We start from the raw sequence: 24615 nt of genomic DNA, 5'->3' as shown, positions 1-24615 counted from the left end.
TATGTTTAGTAACATATCCTTTTCTGTTTTTATTTCTATAAACAGTCTTACATAGAACCCCAAATATAAATAAAATGGATAAATCTCGTGCCGCATTAGTTGAAATGAGGGTCCCCAGAAACTGGCGGGATATAGCTGTTGCCCCCATGCCTTCCCCTAGACAGTTTTCTGGGTCTCTGAGGAGCCCAGTTTGAGAACCAGCGAATGCTCCCTTAAGCAATCAATAAAGTTTAGTAGTCTTTAACATAGCTATAAAAGTAACTTACTAGGTATAATTGTTCTCCATATTCAAAGAATCAGAGGCTTTCTTCTCACCACACTTATATTATAATCCCATATAAAAATTCTTCCAGTTTTACCTGTAGACACCCTAATCTATCTTCTCACACACAAAACCCTAAAACCCCATTGCACATGTTTTTACACCACAGCTTTCCCAAAGATCTCCAAACTCAAGTAAAATTTTTAAAAAGTTGTATTCTTGGTACTGTATCTGTGACATGGGCCTCCAGCTTCAGGGGGTGGCGGTGCTCATCTGCTGCTTGGTCCTCTACAGCCAACGCACACTGGGTGAAGAAAGCACTGCTGGATGGCGCATCTGCCTGCCGGACTACCGGGTGCTGGAGTGCTGCTTGAGGTGGCCCACGTAGCGAGTCAGGAGCAGCTTCCTGAACCCACTGCTGTAGAAGACCCACGACGGGATCTGGCTCAGAAAGCTCGCCTTTAACAGACAAGAGTGTGAGTGTCTGGGAGGACAGAAGAGCAAGGAAGTCACAACAAAACATCTCCGTTTACAGTCATCATCTTTAAAAATATTTTTTCTGACTACTGAAGTTAAGACCCAAAATCTTTTAAGTAGTTGCTAAAGTGTAAAGGTCTTGTGCCACTTTCTCAGCAAACAAGGTTTTCTCAGAAACCAAGGCAGTCACTTGTAGGATCAGCCCTGAGGAAACTCGCAATTTAGAGAATTCTGTCCACGGTAACCCCCCTCTTCCTCTTTCTCCTCATGAGCACGTTCTCTTCCTGGTGCTCGATCTCTTGCTGTCTGCATGTTCCTTCTACCGCGGTTGTATTAAAATGCGGTTCTGGAAGCGTCAGAAAGGTTTTCCATCACCTGGCACAATGCCGGAGGCACAGCAGGTGCTAAGCAGTGAGTGAAGGAGAAGTAAGGTGTAAACTATTCACACCAGCGTCTGCTTCGAAAGGACAGGTGGCCTCAAGGTGAGGCACAAATGCCGAATGACATGCATTTCAGGCAGGAGGCTCAGGCCTTGGAGGGCTTCTTACCCTCAAATCACACCTGTGTCCTGCAAGGCAGGTCCAGGCCCCCAGAAGCAATCACTTTATCCACAGTGTGATCCTATTAATCTAATATTCCTCAATCCACCTGTTCCCCACAGAACAACAGACTTTCAACCAGAGGAAAACAAGCTTTTCAGAGAGCGTTTCTATTTCTTCTGGCAGTTCGGAGCCTCAGATTCCTGCACTGTCTGAGCTGTTCCAAAGCAGGAGACTAAAGATGGCTTCTGAAAACCCAAGTAGAACTCTTCTTCCACCAGCCAAAGCAATAAATCAACACAACTTCTTCCCCAAGAACTTCATTTTTCTCCCTATCAGAGCTTTTTTACCTCACAGCAAAATCAAGCCCTTTCATGAGCTTTGTCTTGAACTAAATGTTTTGGCTTAGTGAAGTCAACCATAAAAAAAATAAATTAAGTAAATTAAAACTCTAGTCCCTAGAAAATGTTCTAAAAGATCCCCTGTTTTGTCCGCCTCCTCACAACCTGGAAGGGCCACGTGGAAGGAGCCAGGAAAGGCTTGGCATTCGACAAAAGCAGACTTAAAACCTAGCTTTACCATTCCAGAGAGGCAGCCCTGGGCCATCTGACCCAGCTCTGAGCTTCAGTTTCCTCAGGTATAAAAGGGGGGCCACATGGCCTATCTCACAAGATGATTAGAAGGATAAAGCGAGGTAACCTATGAAGCCCCCAAATACCACATGGGTTCAGGTAGAGGCTCCATTCCCACCCCAGTCCCTGCCCCAAACTCCCCAGGCATGGACAGCAGGCTGTCTTGGCCTCGCCTCTTTGTAATGGAAGGGCTGCTTGTTTACCAGCCGATTCCACATGATCACCCATAACTTTAGATTCAAGGATCTTTCTAAATCCAGACAAATTTCAAATTTGCTTTAATGGTTTTAATGATGATGTGTTTTCCTTTGTTTTCTCTTTTGCTTCTCCAGGCACAAAAAACTCTATTTCCTAGTCTGTTCTTGGCATCTGTTTGCCAGAAGAGATTAGATTTGTTACATAAGAAATCAATGAAAAGTAAAAAAAAAAAGAATTCAACTTTTGACATCTAGGATTGGATTATGTAGCAAGCCAACAGTCTTGCAAGCCAGACAATTGTCTCAAAAAAACGTTTTCTAAATGCTGATGGATTCCATTTAAGACATAAGCATCCCGGAGGACTAAGATCACAGAGTTCTCCTGAGAGGCAGAGGGGATTACCCACTGGAGCTAGCTAACCCACTCTGAGATAGACAGGAAGGAACACTAGAAAAGCAGACAAAAAGCCTGTACTTGTTCCTGCCCTGGAAATGGGAGGAAGCAGAAGAGGAAGACATGGCAGACTCGTGTCCTCTGACATGTGTGTCCCCTGGGCTTAGGCTGGGGGCTGGAGGACCAGGGAATTGAGGTGAAGGGTAAGGAAGTGTGATGAATAAGTAAGGGCGGCACTAATGGCAAAGGAGGGGTTATTGCCCCCACTCTTTTGGAGTGCAACCACAGAACATGATCTCAGCATGGCAAGGTACGTCCTGAGATTTGGTTTCCAAGCATCCCTCAGGTCCACACTGGTACTGATGCAGAAGTGAGAGCCAGAGGGCCTCTATGAACCAAAGCTGCAGATGCACTGCAGGACTATGGCTAGATGGGAAAGGTAGCAGAGATTCAGGGGCGTGCAGCGATCAGTAGCTGGGGAGGCCACTGGCCAAGCCAAAAGAACAGACAGGGTCATCACCCTCACTTCCCACAGCCATAAATCAGCAAGGTGAGCGACCAGCAGGTAGATGAGAGACATCAGCCAAACGCACGAAGGATCAGCAGGAGATCACAGGGATTCTTCTCCCCAGTGTCACCTTGGTGAGTGAGGCAGGAAGAAAGGAGGCTCCCAAAAAGACTGAACATTTTTCCCTAAATAATAGACAAAGATGGGGCTGGCCCTGTGGTGTAGTGGTTAAGTTTGGTGCGCTCCGCTTCGGCAGCCCGGGTTCACAGATTCAGATCCCAGGTGCCAACCTACACCACTCATCACCCATGCTGTGACGGCGACTCAGACACAATATAGAGGAAGATGGGCACAGATGTTAATTTAGGGCCAATCTTCCTCAAGCAAAAAAATAGACAAAGAACACATTTCCTAAATGGCCAGTTCAGATTATCAGCTCAAACTAAGTTTAAACTCACTGGACATTCCATTAATTTGTTTTCCTGCCATGCAGCAAGTGGCGATCTGGAGAAAGACCAGATCAGTAATAGGCAAAATAAAGACCTTATATTCTTTCTGGATGTCCACTTTGTAGTGTGAGTTCAATTGGTGATTCTGCACATTGTTGAGGTCCCATGGTAAAAGTAGCAAGTAATCATCTCAGACAATTCAGTATCTCTTACCACAGTCTCAGTAAGTCCCAGGAGGTAACTGAATGCTTTGGGAGGATTTAGTGCATCAACTCATGAATCCTTCCAGCATGAGAGAGAAAGAGACAGATTGAGAGAGAGAGAGAGAGAGAGAGAGAGAAGCCTAATCCCCATGGTAGAAAAGCCTACAAAGCAGAGGGGGAGGTTGACATATGGAGGGAAAGTGAAGAAGATCTGTCTAAAATTCTTTGATGACGCTGAAAACAGAACCCCCTGAAGCTGTGCTTGTTTATTTTCAGTATTAGTGTGCAGTACTCGGGTCTACCTTTGTTCCATGTTTTTGTTTGTCTCTAAAAGCAGCCCAGGAATGGTAAGAACTCCTCGTGCCATATGCCATCAAACCCTATTTCCGTATTTGATGGAGTCCGTGGTGTGCAGGAACCAGCTCGTGAGACCTGAATTCATGTGCAGTGGCCACACACTGGTAGTTTAACATTGGCCATGGGGGTAGAATTTATACCATGGAAATCAGCAAATGCTACAAATCAATGTGTTTTGTTTTGCTTTTTTCCTGGAGAGCTGATAGTTAAACACTTGTTAACACAGAGAGCCAGGGAAGCTCCCTGTGTCTTGTTCTGCCCTTCCCAAGAGCTCTGGGAGCCTCCTTACTTTCTGAGGGGGGAGGTGAGGCAGCCAAGGGTGAGATTTGCCAACTGCGGGTGATCTCTGGGCTGAGCCCCAGGCCTCAGTTTCTCCTCCCCTTGCTGCATATGCGTTTTCACTGGCTATGTTCCTGCTCAGTAGCACACCATCTGGCATTACTATCCTTACATGAGAAAGAATGGTTGCGTGTTCCAATAGCGGGGAGCAGCTAGCTAAGCCCTTCTAGGGCCACCTGCATCTGTCCTCATTTGCTCTGAGAAAAGAGAAGTTATCAATTACCAAGACTTCGTGGGCAAGGCAGCCACAGGTTTCATCTCCGATTGTGACATAATTCAGTGATTCTTTAGCAAACTCGTCGGCAGTCCTGGTTATCACATTGGTTTTGAGATATTTTGTCATCGAGGTTGAAACAGCATATGGGGTCAGCACCTGCAACAGGAAGTAAAGACAGAACACAGGGGCAACCTGCCCAGCCCTGAGGAACCGACACCCGTCCTACCATCCCTTCCTTTTCCAACTCTTTTCTTCCTACAAAAAGTTTCAGGATCCTAAATGAGAATGGAACAGTAAAGGGTGTAGAGCTGGTGCAGAGCTGGGGGTCAGAAAGGCTGGTTCTGGTTTAACTTTTCCACTAAGTCGAGATGAGGCCTTTGCCACACGACACCAGGTCCTCTAAACGCACACAAAGTGACTGGGAGATGCGCTCTCCCTAAGAACATCGTTACCAGACTTCAAAAGTAAAAACGCAGGACATCCAGTTAAATTTGAAGTCAAGACAAACAACAAAAAAATTTTCAGCATAATTATGTCCCAAGTATGGCATGGGATATACATATACTTTAAAAATTATTTGTTATTTATCTGAAAATCAAATTTAACTGGATGTCCTGTATTTTATCTGGCACCCCTCTCTCAGAGTTTTATTTCTAACACACATAACCAAAGTTGGAGCAATTTAAACCACTTTGAATTCCCACTTTCACACTCCAGTTAGGAGCCAGGAATGGCACATACCTCATAATCTTTCTTGTTGTGGTGAGAAAAATGAACCACCACTCTGTGCCCTGTAAATCGACACTGTTTCCACCTGTGGTCTCACCACCTTGTGGCCTGGCATAAGGTTTCACAATGGGGTTTCTTTATTCCCAAACACAGAGAACTTGGCATCTTTAGAAAGATCCATGCTCATTTTCTTGGTTTTATTTTTCTTCATACCACATTTGCAATTTTCATCACATCACATTTTCTTCACATCACACTCGAAATTACATTGTTTCATAATTGAATCCAATTGTGAGTCAATCAGTCCAATTGTGTTGGCTCTCCTGGAGATTAATGCTGTCATTAATTTGCAATTAATTTGTCAATTAATTTTCTTCCAAAGATCTCAAAGTGTTACTTGTAGAGAAATATAAGGAGCATGCATTCTCACTCCCAGTTTCCAGATAGGGAAATAATAACAAGTATTTTCATTCCTACAGTGAGTTTTGGTTGACAAAACACCTTTATGTACAAAATAGGGGCTCAATAAATATTGGTTAAACTTGGCATATTATTTATTCGTTAGCTCTGCACAATAACCCAGAGAAGTAAGCAGGTATTATAAACCCCTTTTCACAGAAGGGGAAACTGAGTCTCACAGTTGAAGCAGGCTGTCCAAGATCACTCAGATAATAAAGGGAAGAGCTGGGATTTGAAAATCAAACCCAAGTCTACCGTATATACTTCCTCATCTATTTAACAAATATTTATACCAATTACATGTGTGTTTGGAGAGGCCAGCTGGTTTTCAAAAGGTCACAGAGTCTCTTGACCTTCTCATACTTGCTAGCAGAGCAGCACCAAGGCTTCTGCATCAGGGAAGGCGCTCCCTTCCTCTACCCCACCTCCTCCCATCCCTGCTGCCCCACGGGACATGATAACTGGGCAGCTACAGCTTCTGACCCACAATTACCAAGATCAAGATGATGCTAAGACTTTCACATGGCTGGGAAGCAAGTGACTGTGCTAATCATTAGTGTTGTTCAAGTATTTCTAGTTCTTCTCTCTTCCAGACACATGATAGAATCATACTTTCTGGACCCCTGTGGTTGGGTGGGACCATGTGACCAGATCTGGCCAGTGAATATGAGCAAAAGTGATATGTGTCTTTTTCTGAACCAAAGTCCTTGATTATCAAAGCAAGATCCTCTAGAACTCCTATCACTTTTTCTCTGGCTTGTCAACTGATAATATCCAAAATGGTGGCTGCTCCATCAGACTGGATCCCTGCATCACTATAATAAGTAATCTCCTCTCACTCCAGCTCACAGTGATTGTGTAGCATGAGTGAGAAAAAAATCTTTGTAGTTTTAAGCTCATGAGATTTTAAGGCTTATTTTTTACTGCAGCAAACTTATCCTATATGGGGATAAAGCGCTGTTGCAAAAGGAATCCATCTTCAGCTGGGACTTGGAGAATGAATAGGAAGGAAAAATCCCTAATAGGTGAGACTTTAGTTCAGCAGGGCAGAGAACGGGACCATGGTCTAGTGACACAGTGACACGGCTGTTACACTCACTCACTATAACTGGGAAGACAATGTTATTTGCGAAGTTCCTACCATTAGCTCATATCTGCCTACTGAATAAGTTTCATCCCATAGCTAGTTAATTTATAGGACCGGCCACCTAAGATATTCTCTCCTGGGTATTGTAACTGAAAATCAGTTTGTACAGCAATAATTTTAAAGACATAACTGTGGGTGTGACTTTTTCATTTCTAATAGTATGTCATAAAACTTCTTCCCAAACAATAACAAAAAACCTCTGTAAACTGTTTATTCCAGGTTCCAGAAGGCACTTAACTCTAACTGCATTGCTGAACCAAACACATGTATATCACTGACACCTCAAGACATCATATAGCTCAGCCTACAGACGGTGGTGACAACCTGGCTCTTAGGCTAGGACAAGGTCATCTTCATGACGGTTCTGCCATTGAGTTGACAAGGAAGCAGAGCACCTCTTCCCCACCCACCCAAGAATGATGTGGACTCTTTGTAGACCATCACAGGTGAACAGCCCCAAGGGAAAGCTCCCCTCCCCTCTTCCCAACATGGACCCAGTGCCCAGTTTTCTTTTGTTCCTTCTCTACAGTTCCTCCCATATAAGCCTGTCTCCTGTAGCTAGATCAGAGAGCACAGGATGGGAGACAAGACCCCAATTTCTGTCCTGATGTAGCATCAGGTAGCAAGAGGGCGGACAGCGTTTCTGAGCACTCCCTCACCTGCCCCATTTCCTCCTCCAGCACCCAGAGTGCAGTGAGGGCAGCAGTGGGCGGAACCATGGTGGCCCAGCTGTCACCATGATGGTCACTGGAACTCACATGGTGTCATCCAGACCACCTCCCTCCTGGCCACTCATGTAAGGCCAGTCCTGCAGGAGGCAGTGGCCCCAGCCCCGTGGGGACCCAGAGTTCCTGTTCCCAAGAACTCAGAACTGTTGACCTTACCTGGATTATGATCCCTTTCTCTTTATATTCTGCTTGCAGTGCCTTGGAAAACGTGTACATAAAAGCCTGGAGCGAGAAGGAGAAACACCTAAGGACCCAGAGCTTACTTTCTCCTTCAGAGCCAGCTTACTCGGACTTCAAAGGGCACCTACAGCTATACCTTACAGCGCCACCCCTCGACTTGATGGGAGGTAGGACTTGACTTCATCTGCGAAAGAGCTCCCTCAGTGAGCAGGAACAGACAATTTGGGATAAGCACACACCCGGGGCCCCTGCATATAGATGACCCTACCCAGGGGAAGCTCGCCATTGTTGAGAGCAGCCCCTCCTCTGAGGATGTGTTTTTATGACAAGGCCATGGGGACACCTCGCTAGGCCTCCAGGACAGAAGGAAGGAAGCTACAATGTTACTTGCTGGAAGGAAGAGAGCAGGGCTCCTAGCCAAGGAGATGAGGGGGGCCTGGAGTCCCCCGGGGGCTGCACTTGCCCAGCCGTGCAGCTGCAGGGCTTCATCAGCCCAGTGGCAGCGCCTTTACTTATTTGCACCCAGACACCTGCTGACTAGCTCCGCCCTGAACACAGAAGAGCCTCCAGACAAATCTGTCCGTCAACTTGCCAGATGATGCTCAAGAAATGCCCCCTGGGGAAAACAAGAGGAAGAAGGAGAAGGAGACTTGGACAACATGCTATCACTCACCTTGGAAGCCGAATACAGGGAGTATATGGGCCATGGAAAGAGGGCCACCCCAGAAGAAATGTTCAAGATGAGACCTTTCTGCCTAAAAGGCAAAGAAGCAAAGTTTCAATTGCTTTGCTGCCTGATCACACACCTCAGGAAGGAAGAAAACAGAGGGGCTCCTGTGAACGCTGGGGAAACCGCATCCTGTCTTGGCTTCCCCGAGCACTAAGTGCTCTGCTTCCGAGAACTGTGGCTGGAACTTCCCCTAGGTCATGACCTACAACACTGCACAGTGATGTCACTCAGCAGTCAGTTGGCATCAAGGACTTGTGGCTAGAAACCGGGGCTCTGCTACAACAAAGATCCCCCACCAAAATGCAGAGAGCCAACTCAGCTCAGAAGAGACTCAAGGGGGAAGGGATTCTTCTCTCTCAAATGTGACCACATGAGCTCGAGGTCCCTTTTGACTCATAAAGATGACCACGACAGGACAGATGTCATCTGTAGAATCCTGCCTTGGGTGGAATTTGACAGTCCATCATCTGCTCACACAGGAACCCCCACAAGTCTCTGGAGTCCTTAATTATCCTTTTGAAATTCAATACCCTTAATCCTTCCCAGCTAGATGAGTTCAATACGGAAAAACCAAGAAACTGCAAATTAGAATACAAGGCCAAGCCCCTTCTTCCTCAGGGAAGGTAATACTATCGACCATTTGCTTCTAATGAATACCACCTGAAAACAGCCAGCTCCCAAATGGGTGTTGTAACAGAGTGATACAAACATGGAATAAACGGGAGCCGGCCCAGTGGTGCAGCGGTTAAGTGCACGCGCTCCGCTTCGGCGGCCCGGGGTTCGCAGGTTTGGATCCCAGGTGCGCACGGATGCATCGTTTGTCAGGCCTTGCTGTGGCAGCCTCCCATATAAAGTGGAGGAAGATGGGCACGGATCTTAGCCCAGGGGCAGTCTTCCTCAGCAAAAAAGAGGGGGATTGGCATTGGACGTTAGCTCAGGGCTGATCTTCCTCACACACACACACCAAAAAATGTAATAAATGGAGACGCTGATGGGGTAGTGATTTTTACCACTAAATTGGAGTATTCATTCTGACAAAAGCTCAAATTCATAATAACAAAGAGATGGTCTTGGTCTCAGGCCAACTTCTGAAGATTTTTTTATGCTCAACATGAGTTCATTTTTTTTAATACAATGTGTGCTGAAACTGCTGTTCTCTCCTCCCTCCAGTATATGTTACATTTGACCTTCAAATATGCTTATCTGTTTGCAAAGCTGGCCTGGCCCTGAATGTTATGCTTTCTCCCATAATCACCATGTCCTTTCATCATAGTTTTATCATTTGTTAGAGCGGCAGCCGGATGAACCCCATCCCCCGAGTCCCCAAGTCAGCTGACTGCCAGGCCAGCGACACCCTGCTGCCCCACGCTTTTTCCAAGAAAGACCTTACCTTGATTCCATGTGCTTCAGAATGAGCTGTGTCATCTATAAGAGAAAGCCACAGTTAAACCTTGACAAAGGAACTAAGCAGCAATGGGTGGGGAGACTTGGGAAGCATGTACAGAGGAAGCCAGAGAAAGAGCTTAATCTTCTCGGATGGCCTTGAAAATTTGCCGACACTCATTGGAGGAAATCTGGCAACACTAGAGTCTGGCTGGAACCCACAGGAGACAACTAGACAAATGGCAAACTGTTCAGAGGCCTCTGGTTTCTTCCCCATGAAGCTAAAGTCTTCCTGCAAAATGAGGGCAGTGAAAAATTATGGAGATGGGCTTATGGCCATGGGATCAACACTGAGGTTCCCCGGATACTCTTCATTCTGAGAGACAGGCAAAAGTAGGCTGACCATCAGAAACCTCACCATCAGCTAGAATTGGAGGATGGTCAGGAAACCTCACAAGTGCCCGTGAGCATCTCACATTCGAGGTATGAGACAGAGAAAGACATCTCTTCAACAGTAGCCACACGAGCAGCCTGAAGGTGGCCTGTGAAATAGCTCCCTAGACGGAACATGTCTGTCTGTTCGTTGGAATTACAACAGCCTTGAGAAGCCCCTTCCCCGCCCCAACCTACTGCACCCTGAAGAGGCTTTCCTGCCAGTTCTGGAGCTTAAATATCCTGTTAAAAGAGCTTTTCACATTATAAACACAGTGTGCACATTTTAAGAATTAAGGAGGAAGCAAACCCATGGACTGAAATGTTCTTGAAAGTACCATTGAGTGGAATCAGGCCCTATTATGGGAGTAGGTTTGAGACAGAGAGGATCCAAATGGATGGGGAGGTCAGAGAAATACAGAAATAAAGGAGACTGGGACCAGAAGACAATTTTTGCCTACTTCTCCATGTTGTCTTGGGCCCCGCAGGAGCTTTCCAGCAGGCTCTGTCCCTGCCACCCCACCGTTTCATAGTCCAGGCCCCTAAGACCATCCCTGGGTGCTCCAGATAATATTTTCACCACTCTGGGGCAGCAGCGGGAGAGGGGGTGCAGTGGGGGATCCCTAGAACCCACTGGACTGCCTCCTGAATCATTGGATTTGAGGGAAGGGAGAGAAGGATGATGGCTAGGCTGTGCTGTCATCCTTTTCTTGATTCTCCCAGCCTCATTAAGGGCATGACTGGAGCACTGCTGGACAGCATTTCTCAGTCTCCCAAATGAACTCACCAGCCTTTTTGGGTGAATGATCCCAATTAGAGAGAAAACATTGGACTTTGTGGGTCCCTGTCTCAAAGCTCCCAATATTTAGTCTCTTATCCCATCTTTCCTTTGCCTTCAAACTCATTCTCCCACCTTTGCTCTTGATAAAGAACTCTCCTATTTCCAGAAGGGTCCTTTGGAATCACTATGTGATGCTAGTCATGCTTCCAACCAGCATGGCCAACTGGGGCATAGAATACTTAGAGCTAACCTTCAATTTGCTTTCTTTGTTATTTAGAAAATTCAGTGTCTACCAATATATAAAATAATTTTTTTAGGAACTCAAAGCATTTCTGTGCTAAAGGAGTCAGAAGGTTGTCAAATACACTCGGGAAACCCTGTGATCAAATGGACCAAGACTGAAAGGTCAATGTATAAAACAACGTGGAAGATTTTAATGGTGAGGCTGCAGACAATAGTTGGACGTATGAAACTTACAATTATGTCAGCTGGCGGTTTTAAAAAGCCAATGACTGCTCAGCATAAAAATGTGCATACCAATAAAAACAGCAGGAAACTGTAAGATACCAGCATGCTTACAGAAAAATAACCAATGGTCTAAATAATTGTTGTCAGCCCAAGCTATCCACTTGAAAATAATTTTATTTTGGTCTGCTCAGCATCCATCCCCCCGCTTATGTTGATAGCTACCTACGTTTCTTTGGGAAACCAGTCCACCACTGCCAGTCTGTGCTGTTCAGACGAGACTGAGCCTCCCGCCGCTCCCCAGCCAGGGGCCCCGCTCCATGAAATCAGGGCTTATACCTGACTCATTGCTGCAGTTCTACTGCAGAGTGGAATGGCAGCCCTCCCTCCACTTCCAGAGTGGTCGGGAGGGCTGCCATTCGCAGTTGTGAATTTTGTGTACTGAGCAAGGTGCCCAGATGTGGGGGTGAGTGTGGGCTGAAAGCCCAGGGTTCGTCCACAAGCCATTAGAGGGCTCTAGCCCTTCAGAGGAGAGGGGAACATTATGTTCACACAAAAGCATCATCTCCTCACTGAGTCAGGCAGCATCAGCTGTGTCCACTCTTAAGCAGCAACTTTTTCCAAACTGTCTGCCCAGAGGGGTGTCTTTTTCTTATTCATGCAAAGGCACTGTATAGGATAGCTCTGGGGCAGTCCCGCTATCAATCCTCATGCAGTTGTCTCTAATCAAAGGACCTGACTGCTGAATGCACCTGAGACGTCACTCAGTCCAATACTCTTTTAATAACAGATGAAGAACCTGAAGTTCAGGGGCTTAAATAACTTGCCCGGTGCTGTCCAACTAACTAGTAGCTGAACTGGGATCAGAACACATATGAACTTAAATAACTTGCCCAGTGCTGTCCAACTGACTAGTAGCTGAACTGGGATCAGAACACATATGAACTTAAACTTCAATTCGACAAATATTTATTGAACAGGAAAAATCCAAGCCAGGCCCTCTGTCATTTTTCCAAACAGAGTAAGCTTTCCTCTATTTACAAAGATTAAAATCAGAGGCAGATATTAAATTTTAAAAAAAACAACAAGTTGTCTTGGAATCCTGAATCAGTTTCAGGATTGTCAGGCCTAATATGTTCTGACATAACTGAATGCAGAAATAGAATTCCCATACTAGGGAGAATAAATTCATCACTATTTTCTTGATGAAAACAGAATAAGACAATTAAAAGGCCACTACATGGCCTCTCAATCAAGTGTGCTTCAATTTCAAAGAGTTCTGCTTCAACAGAGAAGGGAGCCCTTCTCCTGAGTTGCAAATTCCAACAGCTACAACATTTTAATACAGTTAACATATTGATCACATACCTTCACTACTGAGGTGATGTTACAATGGATGAGGCTCTGGAATAAATAATCACAACCACAAATCAGCCAGATCCTTTGAGAAATTCTCTTGAGAAGTAGTCAGTGCTAAAGAACCATAAAGTGTGCCAAAATGTGTGTGTGAGCAGTGCCCTCACTCACTCGGCCTGTAAATTAGGCTCCTAATTGACATTCAGCAAGTATGCTCCAGAACTGGGAAACATCTGACATCCATACTATGATTCTCTAAGAATGAGATCTTGCATAGAAGTCAATTAAGAGTTTTCTCGAAAATTTAGAGAGGAATATGGACACAGTTTTTCAAAGGGAGATGGTTAATTTCCAGCTAGAGGAAGCATTTAGCATCTGCAGGTCTAGAAGACAATAACATAGAGAAGATAAAGGTGAAAGGTTGTATAATACAAGGTGGAGGTCCTGGACTACAGAGACCAGATAAAGAAACTACTCGTCACCCAAGATAGACAGAGAGGGAAAGAGGGACAGTCACAGAAACAAGCACAAATGCAGAGAAAGAAAAAATGTAGAGAAAGAGAAGCAAGAATGGAGGCTGCTTAATGGAGAGACACAGACTCTGCCAGAAACAGGGACCTCGGGGTTAGACATGGGGCCGAGAGCGGGGTGTGGCAAGGACTTGCAGCTACCTCTGAGCAATCTGGCATTACATGCCGGGGCAGTAGACTCGGAGCTTAAATAGGACATAGGAATACCTGTGAGACCGGGGCATGAAGGCACGATAGCGTGTTCAGAGGTGGTGTAACCCCACGACTTGGAGGGTAGGGCCTGGAGAAGATTAACAAACAGTGCCTTCCAGGACTGTTAACTGCATAACAAATTCACTTGTGACCAATAATGGCAGCCACGGGTCTGAGTCAAGCTCGCTGAACTGACAACACTTCCAACCAAAGAGTTTGCCTCATGGACTTCCCTCACACTGAAAGTTGAACCAACCTTACTACCTGGGAAGACAAAGAAAGCCAAAGAGCTGGCCTTCCTCCACTTACATCCACAGTCGTGAATGTGCTGGGCAGCATTACCCGCTTTTAAAGTAGAGTGCAGAGCCCCAAAAGACTGGGATAGTGGGTCCTTAAGTTTTGATGTGTGGAGAAGGGAGAAGACGTCCTCGTCCTAGAGATGGTCATGAAAGGGGTACCCTTGACTGTGTATCAAGTGTCAAGGTGAAACGAGAGACCCCCAGACATCCATCTGGAATACAGGATTTCAGCCAAACATGCTCCCATTCTCCCTTCCCAGGCCCTGGTGATTATCCAGCCGGGGGCCCAGTACCTGGTGAGAGGAAACATCCCCGGACAGCACAGGCCCACCTGGATTTCATCCGGTGAATGAAGGAAATGTCTCGGGAGAAGATCTGGAAGCATTCCGACATTGTTGACTGACAGAAAGAGGCAAAACAAAAAGACGTCAGAAGAGCCGGTGGCAATTGTTCACTGAAAGCCTTAAAAATGTTCATATTCAACGCAGGAATTCTCTTGGGAAGTTTTCCTAAGGAAACACGTACAAAAAGATTCATATATAAGGTTGTTCATTGCAACATGATTTGATAAGAGTGAGCAAATTGGAGGGAAAAAAAATCGTTGTCCAATAATAGGAAGCACATGAAATGAAGCACGGTGCAGCCACGTGGTGAAATGCAACGGAGTCACTAAAACTGCGGCCACTTAGAATGTCAACACATGGGAAAACACTTGTGCTGTATGGTTTTTCAAAAACGTTACAAAACAGTATGTAAATTGAATCCCGGTTTTGAAAATATGTGTTATGTATCTGGAAGGATATGTACCAAAATGTCATCTCAGACTGCTGGGATTTTAAGAAATTCATATTTCTTTTATGTGCTCATCTATTCTCTCCAGTTTTTCTGCAATGATATGTTTTACATTTTTAGTAGTAAAAATGTAATTATTTTTCAAATTCAGTGAGAAGTTTAGAAATCAAATCTTACTTCTTTCTATGTACAATACACTGTACTGTGTATGCGGTTATAAAATATCTTGTCTATAAATCATCACAGCAAAAATCTTATCTTTTTTCTGAATAAGAAAGAGTCAATTCTCAAATAACCACACTGACTGGCTGTTTCACGGATGAAGCACAGCAGTGTTTCTTTGCTAAACCCATTCCTTTAGGCCAACGTTTCGGAGATTCTCCCTTCCTGACAATTGTCAACATCAGTTCAGTGAAAGAAAATTCATTTCAATATTAGGAAACATGGTTGGGAACATTGAAATATGTAGGTTTGATACATTCCAAAGCCATATGTAAATTAGTGAATCCAGTCTGCCTCTTAAAGAATTGAGCTTGAATATTCTGTTTAATGCTACTGCTTAGATTAGACTCATGGGTTGAGTTTAAGCCACCACGGAATAACCAAGTGTCACTAAGATAATTATTTCACTGATGCATTACAACGAGCTTGGCATTTTGCAATTTGCTTACCTAAAATTCCAATTTCCAAGTCTTTAAGTTTTTCTTTAATATGCTCATAGATATCATCTTTGGTAAAATCTGCTTGTATAATCTTCACACTCCTCCCTGTAGTCCTCTCTGCGTTAGAGACAGAGTTATTTTTTAATGACTGGTCCAAATCCCCCTCTGCCCATGGAGTTCCCCCGATGCTCCTGCACCACCTGAGCAGACATTTAGGAGCACAAGCCCCTTACCCCAACTAGGAACAAGAAACAGCCCTGCAGAAGTGCTGCGATGTGCTGAAGGATTTGTGAATGATGGTTTCTGTCTGCTTCCAAGAGTTACTACAATGACAAGCATATGCATTAAAACAGATTTAAGGGGTCAGCCTGGCTGCCTGGCAGTTAAATTCACGCGTTCTGCTTCGGTAGCCCGGGATTCCCTGGTTTGGATCCCGGGTGCAGACATACGCCCTGTTCATCAAGCCATGCTGTGGCGGCATTCCACATAGAGGTACCAGAAGGACCTGCAACTAGGATATACAACTATGTACTGGGGCTTTGGCGAGAAAAAAGAAAAAGAGGAAGACTGGCAACAGATGTTAGCTCAGGGCCAATCTACCTCAAAAAGAAAAAAAAAAAAAGCCATCTGGGCTAGTAAAGCTTAAAAAAAACCAAACAGATTTAATGCAGTGGTTCTCAAAGTGGGGTCCACAGAACACACTACCAGCATCACTGGGAAATTGTTAGAAACACAAATTCTCCGGCACCCCCCCCCCATAACTTCTGAACGAGAAACCCTAGGAGCACGCCCAGCCACCAGTTCTCCCCCGTGCTGCGGGGTACTCGGATGCACGCTCCAGGTGGAGACCCCCGGGACTGAGAGCTGTAAAGCGCGATGCGGCACTGCTCAGTCAGTGTCAGATCCCTCCGCACAGACACCGCAACCCTTTCTATCCGTCCCACACTCTAGCGATCATAAAGCATTTAGATACACACTATCTTAGTTTAATCCTCTGTACAACGTTGTAAAGTAGGTATTATCCCCATTTTCCAGAGGAGGAAACTAAGGCTCAGAGAAGCTAACTAATTTGCCCTGGGCACCCAGGCCCTCCTCCCCTCAAGCCCATGCTCTTCCCAGGCTTCCCTGGGGACTCGCCTGTGCAGGAGAATTCAGGAGGAGGTAAGAGCAACAGGCGGATTTCCCCAGCTGCTGCCTGCCCAGCTCTGGCGGTGGACCCAATATTTCTGGGTCGAGTGGTCTTGAGATCTAGTTTGGGGGTGGGGGTGCTTTCAGACTAAAGACAGTACTTGCTTTTCAAGAGGACGATAAAAAGCACATTTTAGCATTGTGGGGGAAACATTGAAGAATGTCCTAGTCCTGGCCAAAGTTACTTCTGATATCCAGACCCAGAACAGAAGCAGAATTCATTGGTTCAAGGGCGCTGAGCCTCCACGCGTGACTGCTCAGCCTGCACCCCCGCCTCCGTCTCCTATCCCAGCCCTCCCCCAGGGCAACAGGGCCGGGGTCAGCCCACAGACAGCCTGCACGGCTTCCCGAGTCTTCACAATAGAAGACTCAGGCCTTTGAGTTAAGGAGTTTATTAATTACTAAATTAACAAGTAATTATTAAAATAAAATACCCAAAAAGGGATATTGTGAACATTATTAACTAAGAACACTTCAGAGTGGATCATAATAATAAAACTTGTAATAATATATATAATATATAATATAATATAATAAAAAGTTATAATATAACCTTATGATATAAATTCTGCCTCCTAGCATTATACAATGTACAACCTTCACAACCATACACGGCAGCCCTGGATGAAACCTTTTTTAAAAATCTGACAACCACCAGTAAGCACCGTTCCTCACCCTCCTGCAAGGAGGAGAGCATCGTCACAGGGAAGCCAAGTCCCAAACACAGGTCCTGTTTTTGAAGGGAGTGGCGGAAGCATCAGGCAGCTGGGGCCTCTGGGTGAGGGGGCTGATTCTAGAGGTGAAGGCACTGGACGAAAGGAGAAAGTGGACTACTAGTGTGTGAGTCCCTTCCTGCTCCACCTAGCCCAGAGTCATCGGTGACCTGGGCTCCCCGCAGGAGGCCTGGCGCCCCAGGCTCTAGGCAGCAGACTGGGGTGCTGAAGCGACGTGTACAGGCAGGACAGGAGTCAAACTGGCAGGCAGCTTCCACAAACATCTCCCTTATGTCTTGGGTCACTCACCAATCTCCGCGGCAGCGGCCTGTAGTTTTTCCAGTGTCCGGCTGATAAGCACAACGTTGAGTCCTTGTCTTGCTAGCTGCGGGTGGGGATGGGAAAACCAAGAAAGACAAAGGTGATAAGCAGACAGGGAAGGCTTGTTTCGAGGTGAATTAGGGCATTACCTTGCTTCTCCTGGGCTTAAAGATGCAGAATGTGGCAAAGGTTTCTGGATTACAAGCAAAACAGCCCCACTGGGCCAGGCTAAATGTGACATAATAATAGGAGTTTATTTGTGTGTGTTTATTACGTGCCAGGAACTCTTCTGAGCCCTTTTTGAACAGATCCGCAATCTGAATGCCCGCTCACCCAAAATACCTGAGGTCAGAGGTGTGCTGGAATTCAGAACAGGGAGGATTTTATACTGTAATTTATGTAACAGGGTCTAGGGCAGCACCCCAAAATAAAAAACAGTATTTCTGCAGCAACTTGGGAGCTGCTTCCTATTCACGAGAACGCTCTCTGTGTGGTTCTCTTCACTTGGGCACGGTCCAGGAAGAGAGCCCTTGCTCCCTGCTATCTGGCTCCCGACAGGACAGAAAATGAAATAGGAACCGGAGGGAAAACGGATGCTTCGCTGAGATCAGCAAGGAGCTCTCTTCAGAACGGACACTGCCTAGACTCATGGGGGCCAAGCGACAGTGTGCAGAAGCTGTGTGCGTTAACACTGCACAGGGGACACATAAACTCGGTGTGCTGGGGGATCACAGACTGGCGAGACGTGTCACGCCTAAACATGCTACAGGTGAGAAAAGTTAGAGCTTTCCCTTAAGACGAAAGGAAAAACCAACGTTCATTTAAACAGAGACTGATGACCTTTGAATTAGTGACAAAGGGCCCAGTTAATTGAAATCTTTCTCTATGGTTTTAATTGAATGTCTTATACTGTTATTTTTTTAACTGTGGTAAAATACACATATCATAAATTTGCTATCTTAACAAAAATATGGAATGTTTGACAAATTTGTGTGTCGTCCTGGTGCGGGGCCCATGCTAATCTCCGTATCCTTCCAGTTTTAGTATACTTGCTGCCAAAGCGAGGATATGCGCTTATTTTAATAAGGAACTACATACTATAGAAAAGGCATAAGAAGCTGAATTAAAGATTATACTATATGGTCTCCAATAGCCAATAATTCAAGCCCATGGTCCCAGAATCATCCAGGGAGATGTCCAAAAAACACCAATTCCCCCCAAAACCATCCAAATAAAAATCTGTGGGATTGAAGCCTCAACATGTACATCTTTTTCTATTTTAATTTATTATATACTATTAAATACAGAAGTACATTCTCATTGTAAAAGATGTCCCCACTGCCCCCGTGTCCCATTTCCCCGCCCAGCTCGAGGTTCCCGCCGCCTTGAGTTTGATGCTGATCCTCCTTAACTTTTTCTCTGCATCTACGTGCATATATAAGTACATACAGAAACGAAAGTCCATTTTGTGGGTTTTCTTTCTTTTCACCTTTATAAATGGCATTATAAGTATTGTCTTTTTAACTTGGTGTGTCTTATCTCTAAGAACCTTATCTGTTTCCACGTCAGTCAGTCCGTGTAGAGCCACGTGACTCTTTTTTATTACCTCACAGTGCTCTACAGTTCAGCTTTGGGTGAGTATTTAAGTTGTTTTCAAGTTTTCCCATGACCAGTATTGCTACAGTGAAAACCTTCCTATCTAACTCTTTGTATATACAAGTGAACTAATTCCCAGATAGAAAAGAAGTTGAATTGTTGTGTCAAAGGGTATATGCTTTTTAAATTTTAATAGTATTGCCAAAATGCCCTCCCTTAAAACTGCACCATCAAAAATACAATTATAGGGGCCGGCCCAGTGACATCGTGGTTAGGTTCACATGCTCTGCTTTGGTGGCTCACAGTTCACAGGTTCAGATCCCAGGTGCAGACCTACACATGCTGTGGCAGGCATCCCACATAAAATAGAGGAAGATAGGCATGGATGCTAGCCCAGGGCCAAGCTTCCTCAGCAAAAAGACGAGGATTGGCATGAGATGTTAGCTCAGGGCCAATCTTCCTCATCAAAAAAATACAGTTATAGCTATTTCTCCACACTCTGGCCAATATTTGGTATTAGCAACCTTTTTCAACTGTTTCCAACCTAATGGTCAAGAAATTATATCCCTCTATTATTTTAAATTGCATTTTTCCAATTATCGGTGGTGCTGGGCATCTTTTTGTACATTTATGTGTGAATTTCCAGTGTACACCCTTTGCCCATTCTTCTACTATGTTATCATTTTCTTATAAATTTGTAGGAGTTTTTTAATATATTCCAGTTATTAATTTGCCTACTATATATGTAGTAAGTATTTTCTCCTTTGTTTATGGTGCTCTGAAGGTACGTTATATATTAATTTTAATGTTATCAAGTTTGTGAATATTTTCCTTATTTTTTTAATTTCCTTTATGATTTTCCCTAACTCCAAGGATATAAATACATATTTTGTAGTTTGTTTCTTTTTCTATTTCTGAGACTGGTATAAGCTTGAAATTATCTAGTATGATTTTTTTTCAAAATGGGTAGCTAATTGTCTTGACAACATTTTTCTATTTGTCCGTTCTTTCTTTATTTCAAATGCTAATTTAGTCATATGCCAAGTTCTCATATGTACACGGGTCTGTTTCTGATCTGTCTGTTCTGTTTCGTTGACCTACTTATCAATTTCTGTACCATTGCCACTTCTGGTTTATTCATAATTTTGTAATAGGCTTTTATATCTGATGTCTGACAAAAAAGTTCCTGCCATTTACTGTTCTCTTTCAAAATGTTTCTGTTTTATCTTCTTAGTTTAATTTTCCAAATAAATGATAAAATTGTCTAGTCAAGTATTACACTGAAGTTAGAGATATTTAGGGGAAAAGTTACATCTTTGCAGTAATCAGTTGTCTCGCCCATAAATATGGGATCCATCTATTCAGATCTCAAGTGTTCTTCTAAAAACTTTTAGAAGTTTCTTCATGTAAATCTTGGACATTTCTTATTAGTGTGCATTAGTTAGGATAACATTAGCTGCTGCAACAAATAACTCCAAAATTTCAGTGGCTTAATACAATGAAGTTGGGTTTTGTCTTACATAACAGACTCTATTCCGCTAGTCATCCAGGGCGCATGGCTGAGAAAGGCTTTGCCATCTTCAGCACAAATCTTAGGTTTCTAAGATTGCCCTGGGCCTTGACGTCCAGCCAGTACAAGGATCAATCGACGGTAGAGAAGATACATCCGATCCCTCAACCACCTTGACACAAAGTGACACACACTGTTTCTGCTTGATTTCATTAGCAAAATTAGTCCCATGACCCCACCTGGATGTAAGGGAGTCCGGGAGATTCCCTGGCTGGGCAGCCACTTCCCAGCTACAGCTCCATACCATGGAAAAAAGAGTAGGGGTCTGGGGGGACATTTAACTCTTCCTGCCACCAATACCTTACATTTATTCCTTGCCATTGTGAATTAAATTATTATGTAAAGTAGAAACCCTAGAATTAAATACTTAGGTTCCATTCTTGTTTCTACCATTTGTACAAGCTACTCAGCTTGGTCCTTTGGTTTCCTCTTTGGCGAAGGAGGATCCCAACAGACCCAATACGTTAAAGGTGCATGGCAAGGAACCTGTCACATAGGAAGCACTCAATAGTATTATTTGTTCTACATATTTTTATTTTATTTATATATTTTCTATATATTTCATTTTATTTCTAGTTATTTTTTCTATATATTCTAATTTGGTATTGTTTGTGATTAGGAACTCCACCAGCCACGTAGGCGAATTCTTTTATGCCATCTATTAGTTTTTCATCAATGTTTGGCTTTTCATCATGGACAGTAATATTTTCTACCAAGTATAGTTTTGTCCCTTCCTTCCTAATATTTGGATACTTTTGGCCCCACAGTCTTGGTGAGCACCTCCTGCACAATGTGAAGCAAACATACTGTCTGTTCCCCACTGTACTGATAATGTTTCTCAATATGAAGCATGATGTTATCTATCATTTCTGGACAACATCTTTTATCAATTTAAGAATATTTTCATCTATTCCTGTTTTCCAAATTACTTTTTTTTTAAACTGCTGGATTCAGTTTGCTAATATTTAATTTGGGTCATAGTACTCTTGTGCTATCTTTGTCCTGTTTTGGCATCAAAGTCATGCTAATCTGTCCGCACAATTCATGAAACATGTAGGGTGACCAATTTGTCCTAGGATTTTCCCAGTTTTAAAACTAAAGGTCCCACATCCCCAGAACCACCTGAGTCCCAGGCAAATCAAGACAGTTATTCATCCTAGAAACACTTTTTTCCCTATTCCTTGAAGACTTAGAAATATTTACTTGTAAAAATACCCAGGTGTTTTATTTACATGTAGCCCTTCATTCATAACTACCTTTTCCATTTCTTCCATGAGTGTTGATCTCTTGATGTTTTTTACTTCTTCTTGAGCCAACTTTGAGAATTTATCTTTCCATAGAAAATCATTTCCTTCATCTAGATTTTCAAATTATTGATTCAGAGATTTAAATAGGATTTTCTTCCTCTTCTTTTTTTTTTTTTTTTGTGCTGAAGAAACAGGAGTTGTTCGCCCTAAGCTAACATCTGTTTCCAATCTTCCCCATTTTTTTTTTTTTGTTCCTGGGGAAGATTGTCCCTGAACTAACATCGGTGCCACTCTTCCTCTATTTTGTGTGTGGGTCACCACCACAGCATGACTGACAAGTGGTGTAGGTCCACACCCAAGATCCGAATCTGTGAACCCAAACCGCCGAAGCAGAGCACACCAAACTTAACCACTACACCATGGGTCCACCCCTCTCTCTTTTTTTTTTTAATCTCCTTATCTGTGGCCAGGTTCTTAATGTTGTTCCTTCTCTTTCTTGTTTCTCAAAGATTTGTTTCCTTTTCTGGTCTTTTTAAAGAATCAGTTTTGGTTGATCAGTTCAGTTTATTCCTGTGTTTCCTATGTCATCAAGTTTTGGTCTTCTCTTTATTAATTTAATCCTTCTCTCTCCTTTGGATTTATTTTATTGCTCCTTTTCTAGAATTTCTTGAAAGCTAAGACTATTTACCGTCTTTCTTATTTTCTAATAGATGCATTTAAAGCCCAAAATTTTCATCTGCATAGCACTTTGACTTTAATTCACAAGGAGTGTCCATCTTTATTTTTTCTTTAATCTTAGAGCTACATTGAAGAATAATTTTTCACTATAGATGAGGGGATAGATACCATTTTCTAAGATTATTTTTAATTCTATTGCATAGTAGTCAGTGAATGGTATGTTTTTTGCTATTTGCAATTTATCACAATTTTCTCTGTAGCCTAATAAGGGGACAACTGTAATGAATGTTCCGTATATACCCTTGAGGAATGTGTATTTGATCTTTGCTGGGGACCCCGTTTTATACACTGTGGTCTATTAAACTAAACTTGAGGTTTACCATATGGCTTACCAAATATTGGTTAAACCAGTATGAGAGGATATTCAAATCTCTTATATCCTTAATTGTTTTTATTTATGTAATAAGATGTTAAATTAGAAGTCTCAACAGAAGTGCTAAGACCCAAAAGATATCAGATCACAAAGTGATTTCAGAGAGAAAACCAAGAAAAATTTGTTCAAAATAATGTCTAAAACTGATCAAGTGCTCCCTGAGGCCTGCCCCGGGGGCCTCTCACTCCTGTAAAAAATGTGACAAGATAGAGCAGCAATGAAGAGGATTTGCGGAGAGGACTTCTTTGGTTCTACCTGCTGCCCAGCAGTGCCCTCCACCCCAAGGGCGGCGTGAGGGAGGGCACTACCCACCTCTCACCTGAGTCAGCAGAGAAGGGACCATCCCATCCTATTTCACGTCTCACATGCATGGTCCTGTCTTGTTCTTTATTCCCCCCCTTTTTTATGCCTGAATTAGTTACTATAGACTAGGCAATGCTATGGTAACACATTAACCCTGAAATCTCAGCAGTTTAACATAATAAATCTTTATTTCTTACTCATTACGCTTGAACTGTAGACCTATCTTTGACCAAGGCCCCCAAAATCTAATGAGCAAGAGGTTGTGGCTTAGCAGTGCTCTGATGCTGGAGCTGTCTGCTGCCGTGGGCTAGGCCACCACCCAGACTTGTTTGAGTGTTTCCCCTGGACCAGGTGTGGGAGAGAACTGGTGTGGAATTAGACTCTATCCACAAAAATTACCTCAAGGAAAAGAGACCTCACAGAAGCAAAGCTGGAGAAGAGTGGGCTGGCAGAATGCAGGATGAGGGCACATTCACCAGGGCCAGGATGCCAGGCACTCACTGTGATGGAGAACCCAGAAAAGGGCCCCAGAGGTAGTGTCAGTGTCAAACAGTTGAGAGAGCAAGACGCCCACCAAGGAGGGTACCAGGCACATGAGACCCCTAGGAGTCCCTGCTCCTCTCTGCCCACCCTCTCTGAGCCTCCTGCTCTCAGACCCTGGCAGGCTCACGCACCTCAGTTACCAAGAAGGAAAAGGAGAAATGCTAGGCCAGGAAAGAGAGAAAATAGACCACGGCACCAGGTCGTGTCCCCCATATCACCATCTCAAAGCAGGTCCCAGCTGTGGGAAAGGAAAAGAGTTAACTTTACTTCATGCTCAGTGTTTTGATTATCACAGGTGACTGGACACTGGTAACTACGGAATTTAAACCATGTTGGCATCTGGAAGTGACCAAAGACTTTGTTTTACCTAAGAGGGATCAGTGAAATAACAGGACCAGAGGCAGAGCAAGAACCATTGCTATGGAGCAGGCTCAAACAGGCGAAGAGAAACAGCATGACTGTGAGTGTGTCCCAGAGTCCTGGGAGGACTGCTTATTTAAAGCTCTGGTCACATTGTATGTTTCTGTTTCTGACAGAGACACGTGAATCTCCCACAATGGTTCTAAATTCAACAAACACTTCTA

The 24615-nt window shown here is 44.0% G+C and overlaps 1 protein-coding gene and 1 pseudogene across 1 annotated transcript in view; both read right to left on the bottom strand.

Moving 5' to 3' along the window:
* Window positions 1-513: 513 nt before the first annotated feature.
* The window catches only part of HSD17B3 (hydroxysteroid 17-beta dehydrogenase 3), a 42548-nt gene continuing 18446 nt past the window's right edge, over window positions 514-24615 (bottom strand). The window contains exons 3-11 of the mRNA XM_004440830.3: window positions 17650-17725; window positions 15449-15556; window positions 14317-14384; window positions 12977-13012; window positions 9938-9972; window positions 8491-8572; window positions 7794-7859; window positions 4581-4730; window positions 514-721 (exon numbers count right to left, since the gene is read on the bottom strand). Coding sequence (XP_004440887.1) covers window positions 611-721; window positions 4581-4730; window positions 7794-7859; window positions 8491-8572; window positions 9938-9972; window positions 12977-13012; window positions 14317-14384; window positions 15449-15556; window positions 17650-17725 — 732 coding nt within the window. The 3' untranslated portion in view covers window positions 514-610. The remainder of the gene's footprint in view (window positions 722-4580; window positions 4731-7793; window positions 7860-8490; window positions 8573-9937; window positions 9973-12976; window positions 13013-14316; window positions 14385-15448; window positions 15557-17649; window positions 17726-24615) is intronic.
* On the bottom strand, window positions 18626-18725 carry LOC147914327 (U6 spliceosomal RNA; annotated as a pseudogene).

Source organism: Ceratotherium simum, chromosome 20 (assembly GCF_057802395.1).
Source record: "Ceratotherium simum simum isolate JZ-2026a chromosome 20, ASM5780239v1, whole genome shotgun sequence".
NCBI classification, from domain to species: domain Eukaryota; kingdom Metazoa; phylum Chordata; class Mammalia; order Perissodactyla; family Rhinocerotidae; genus Ceratotherium; species Ceratotherium simum.
The sequence above is the reverse complement of the archived record's forward strand: the minus strand, read 5'-3'. Positions and strand labels throughout refer to the sequence as shown.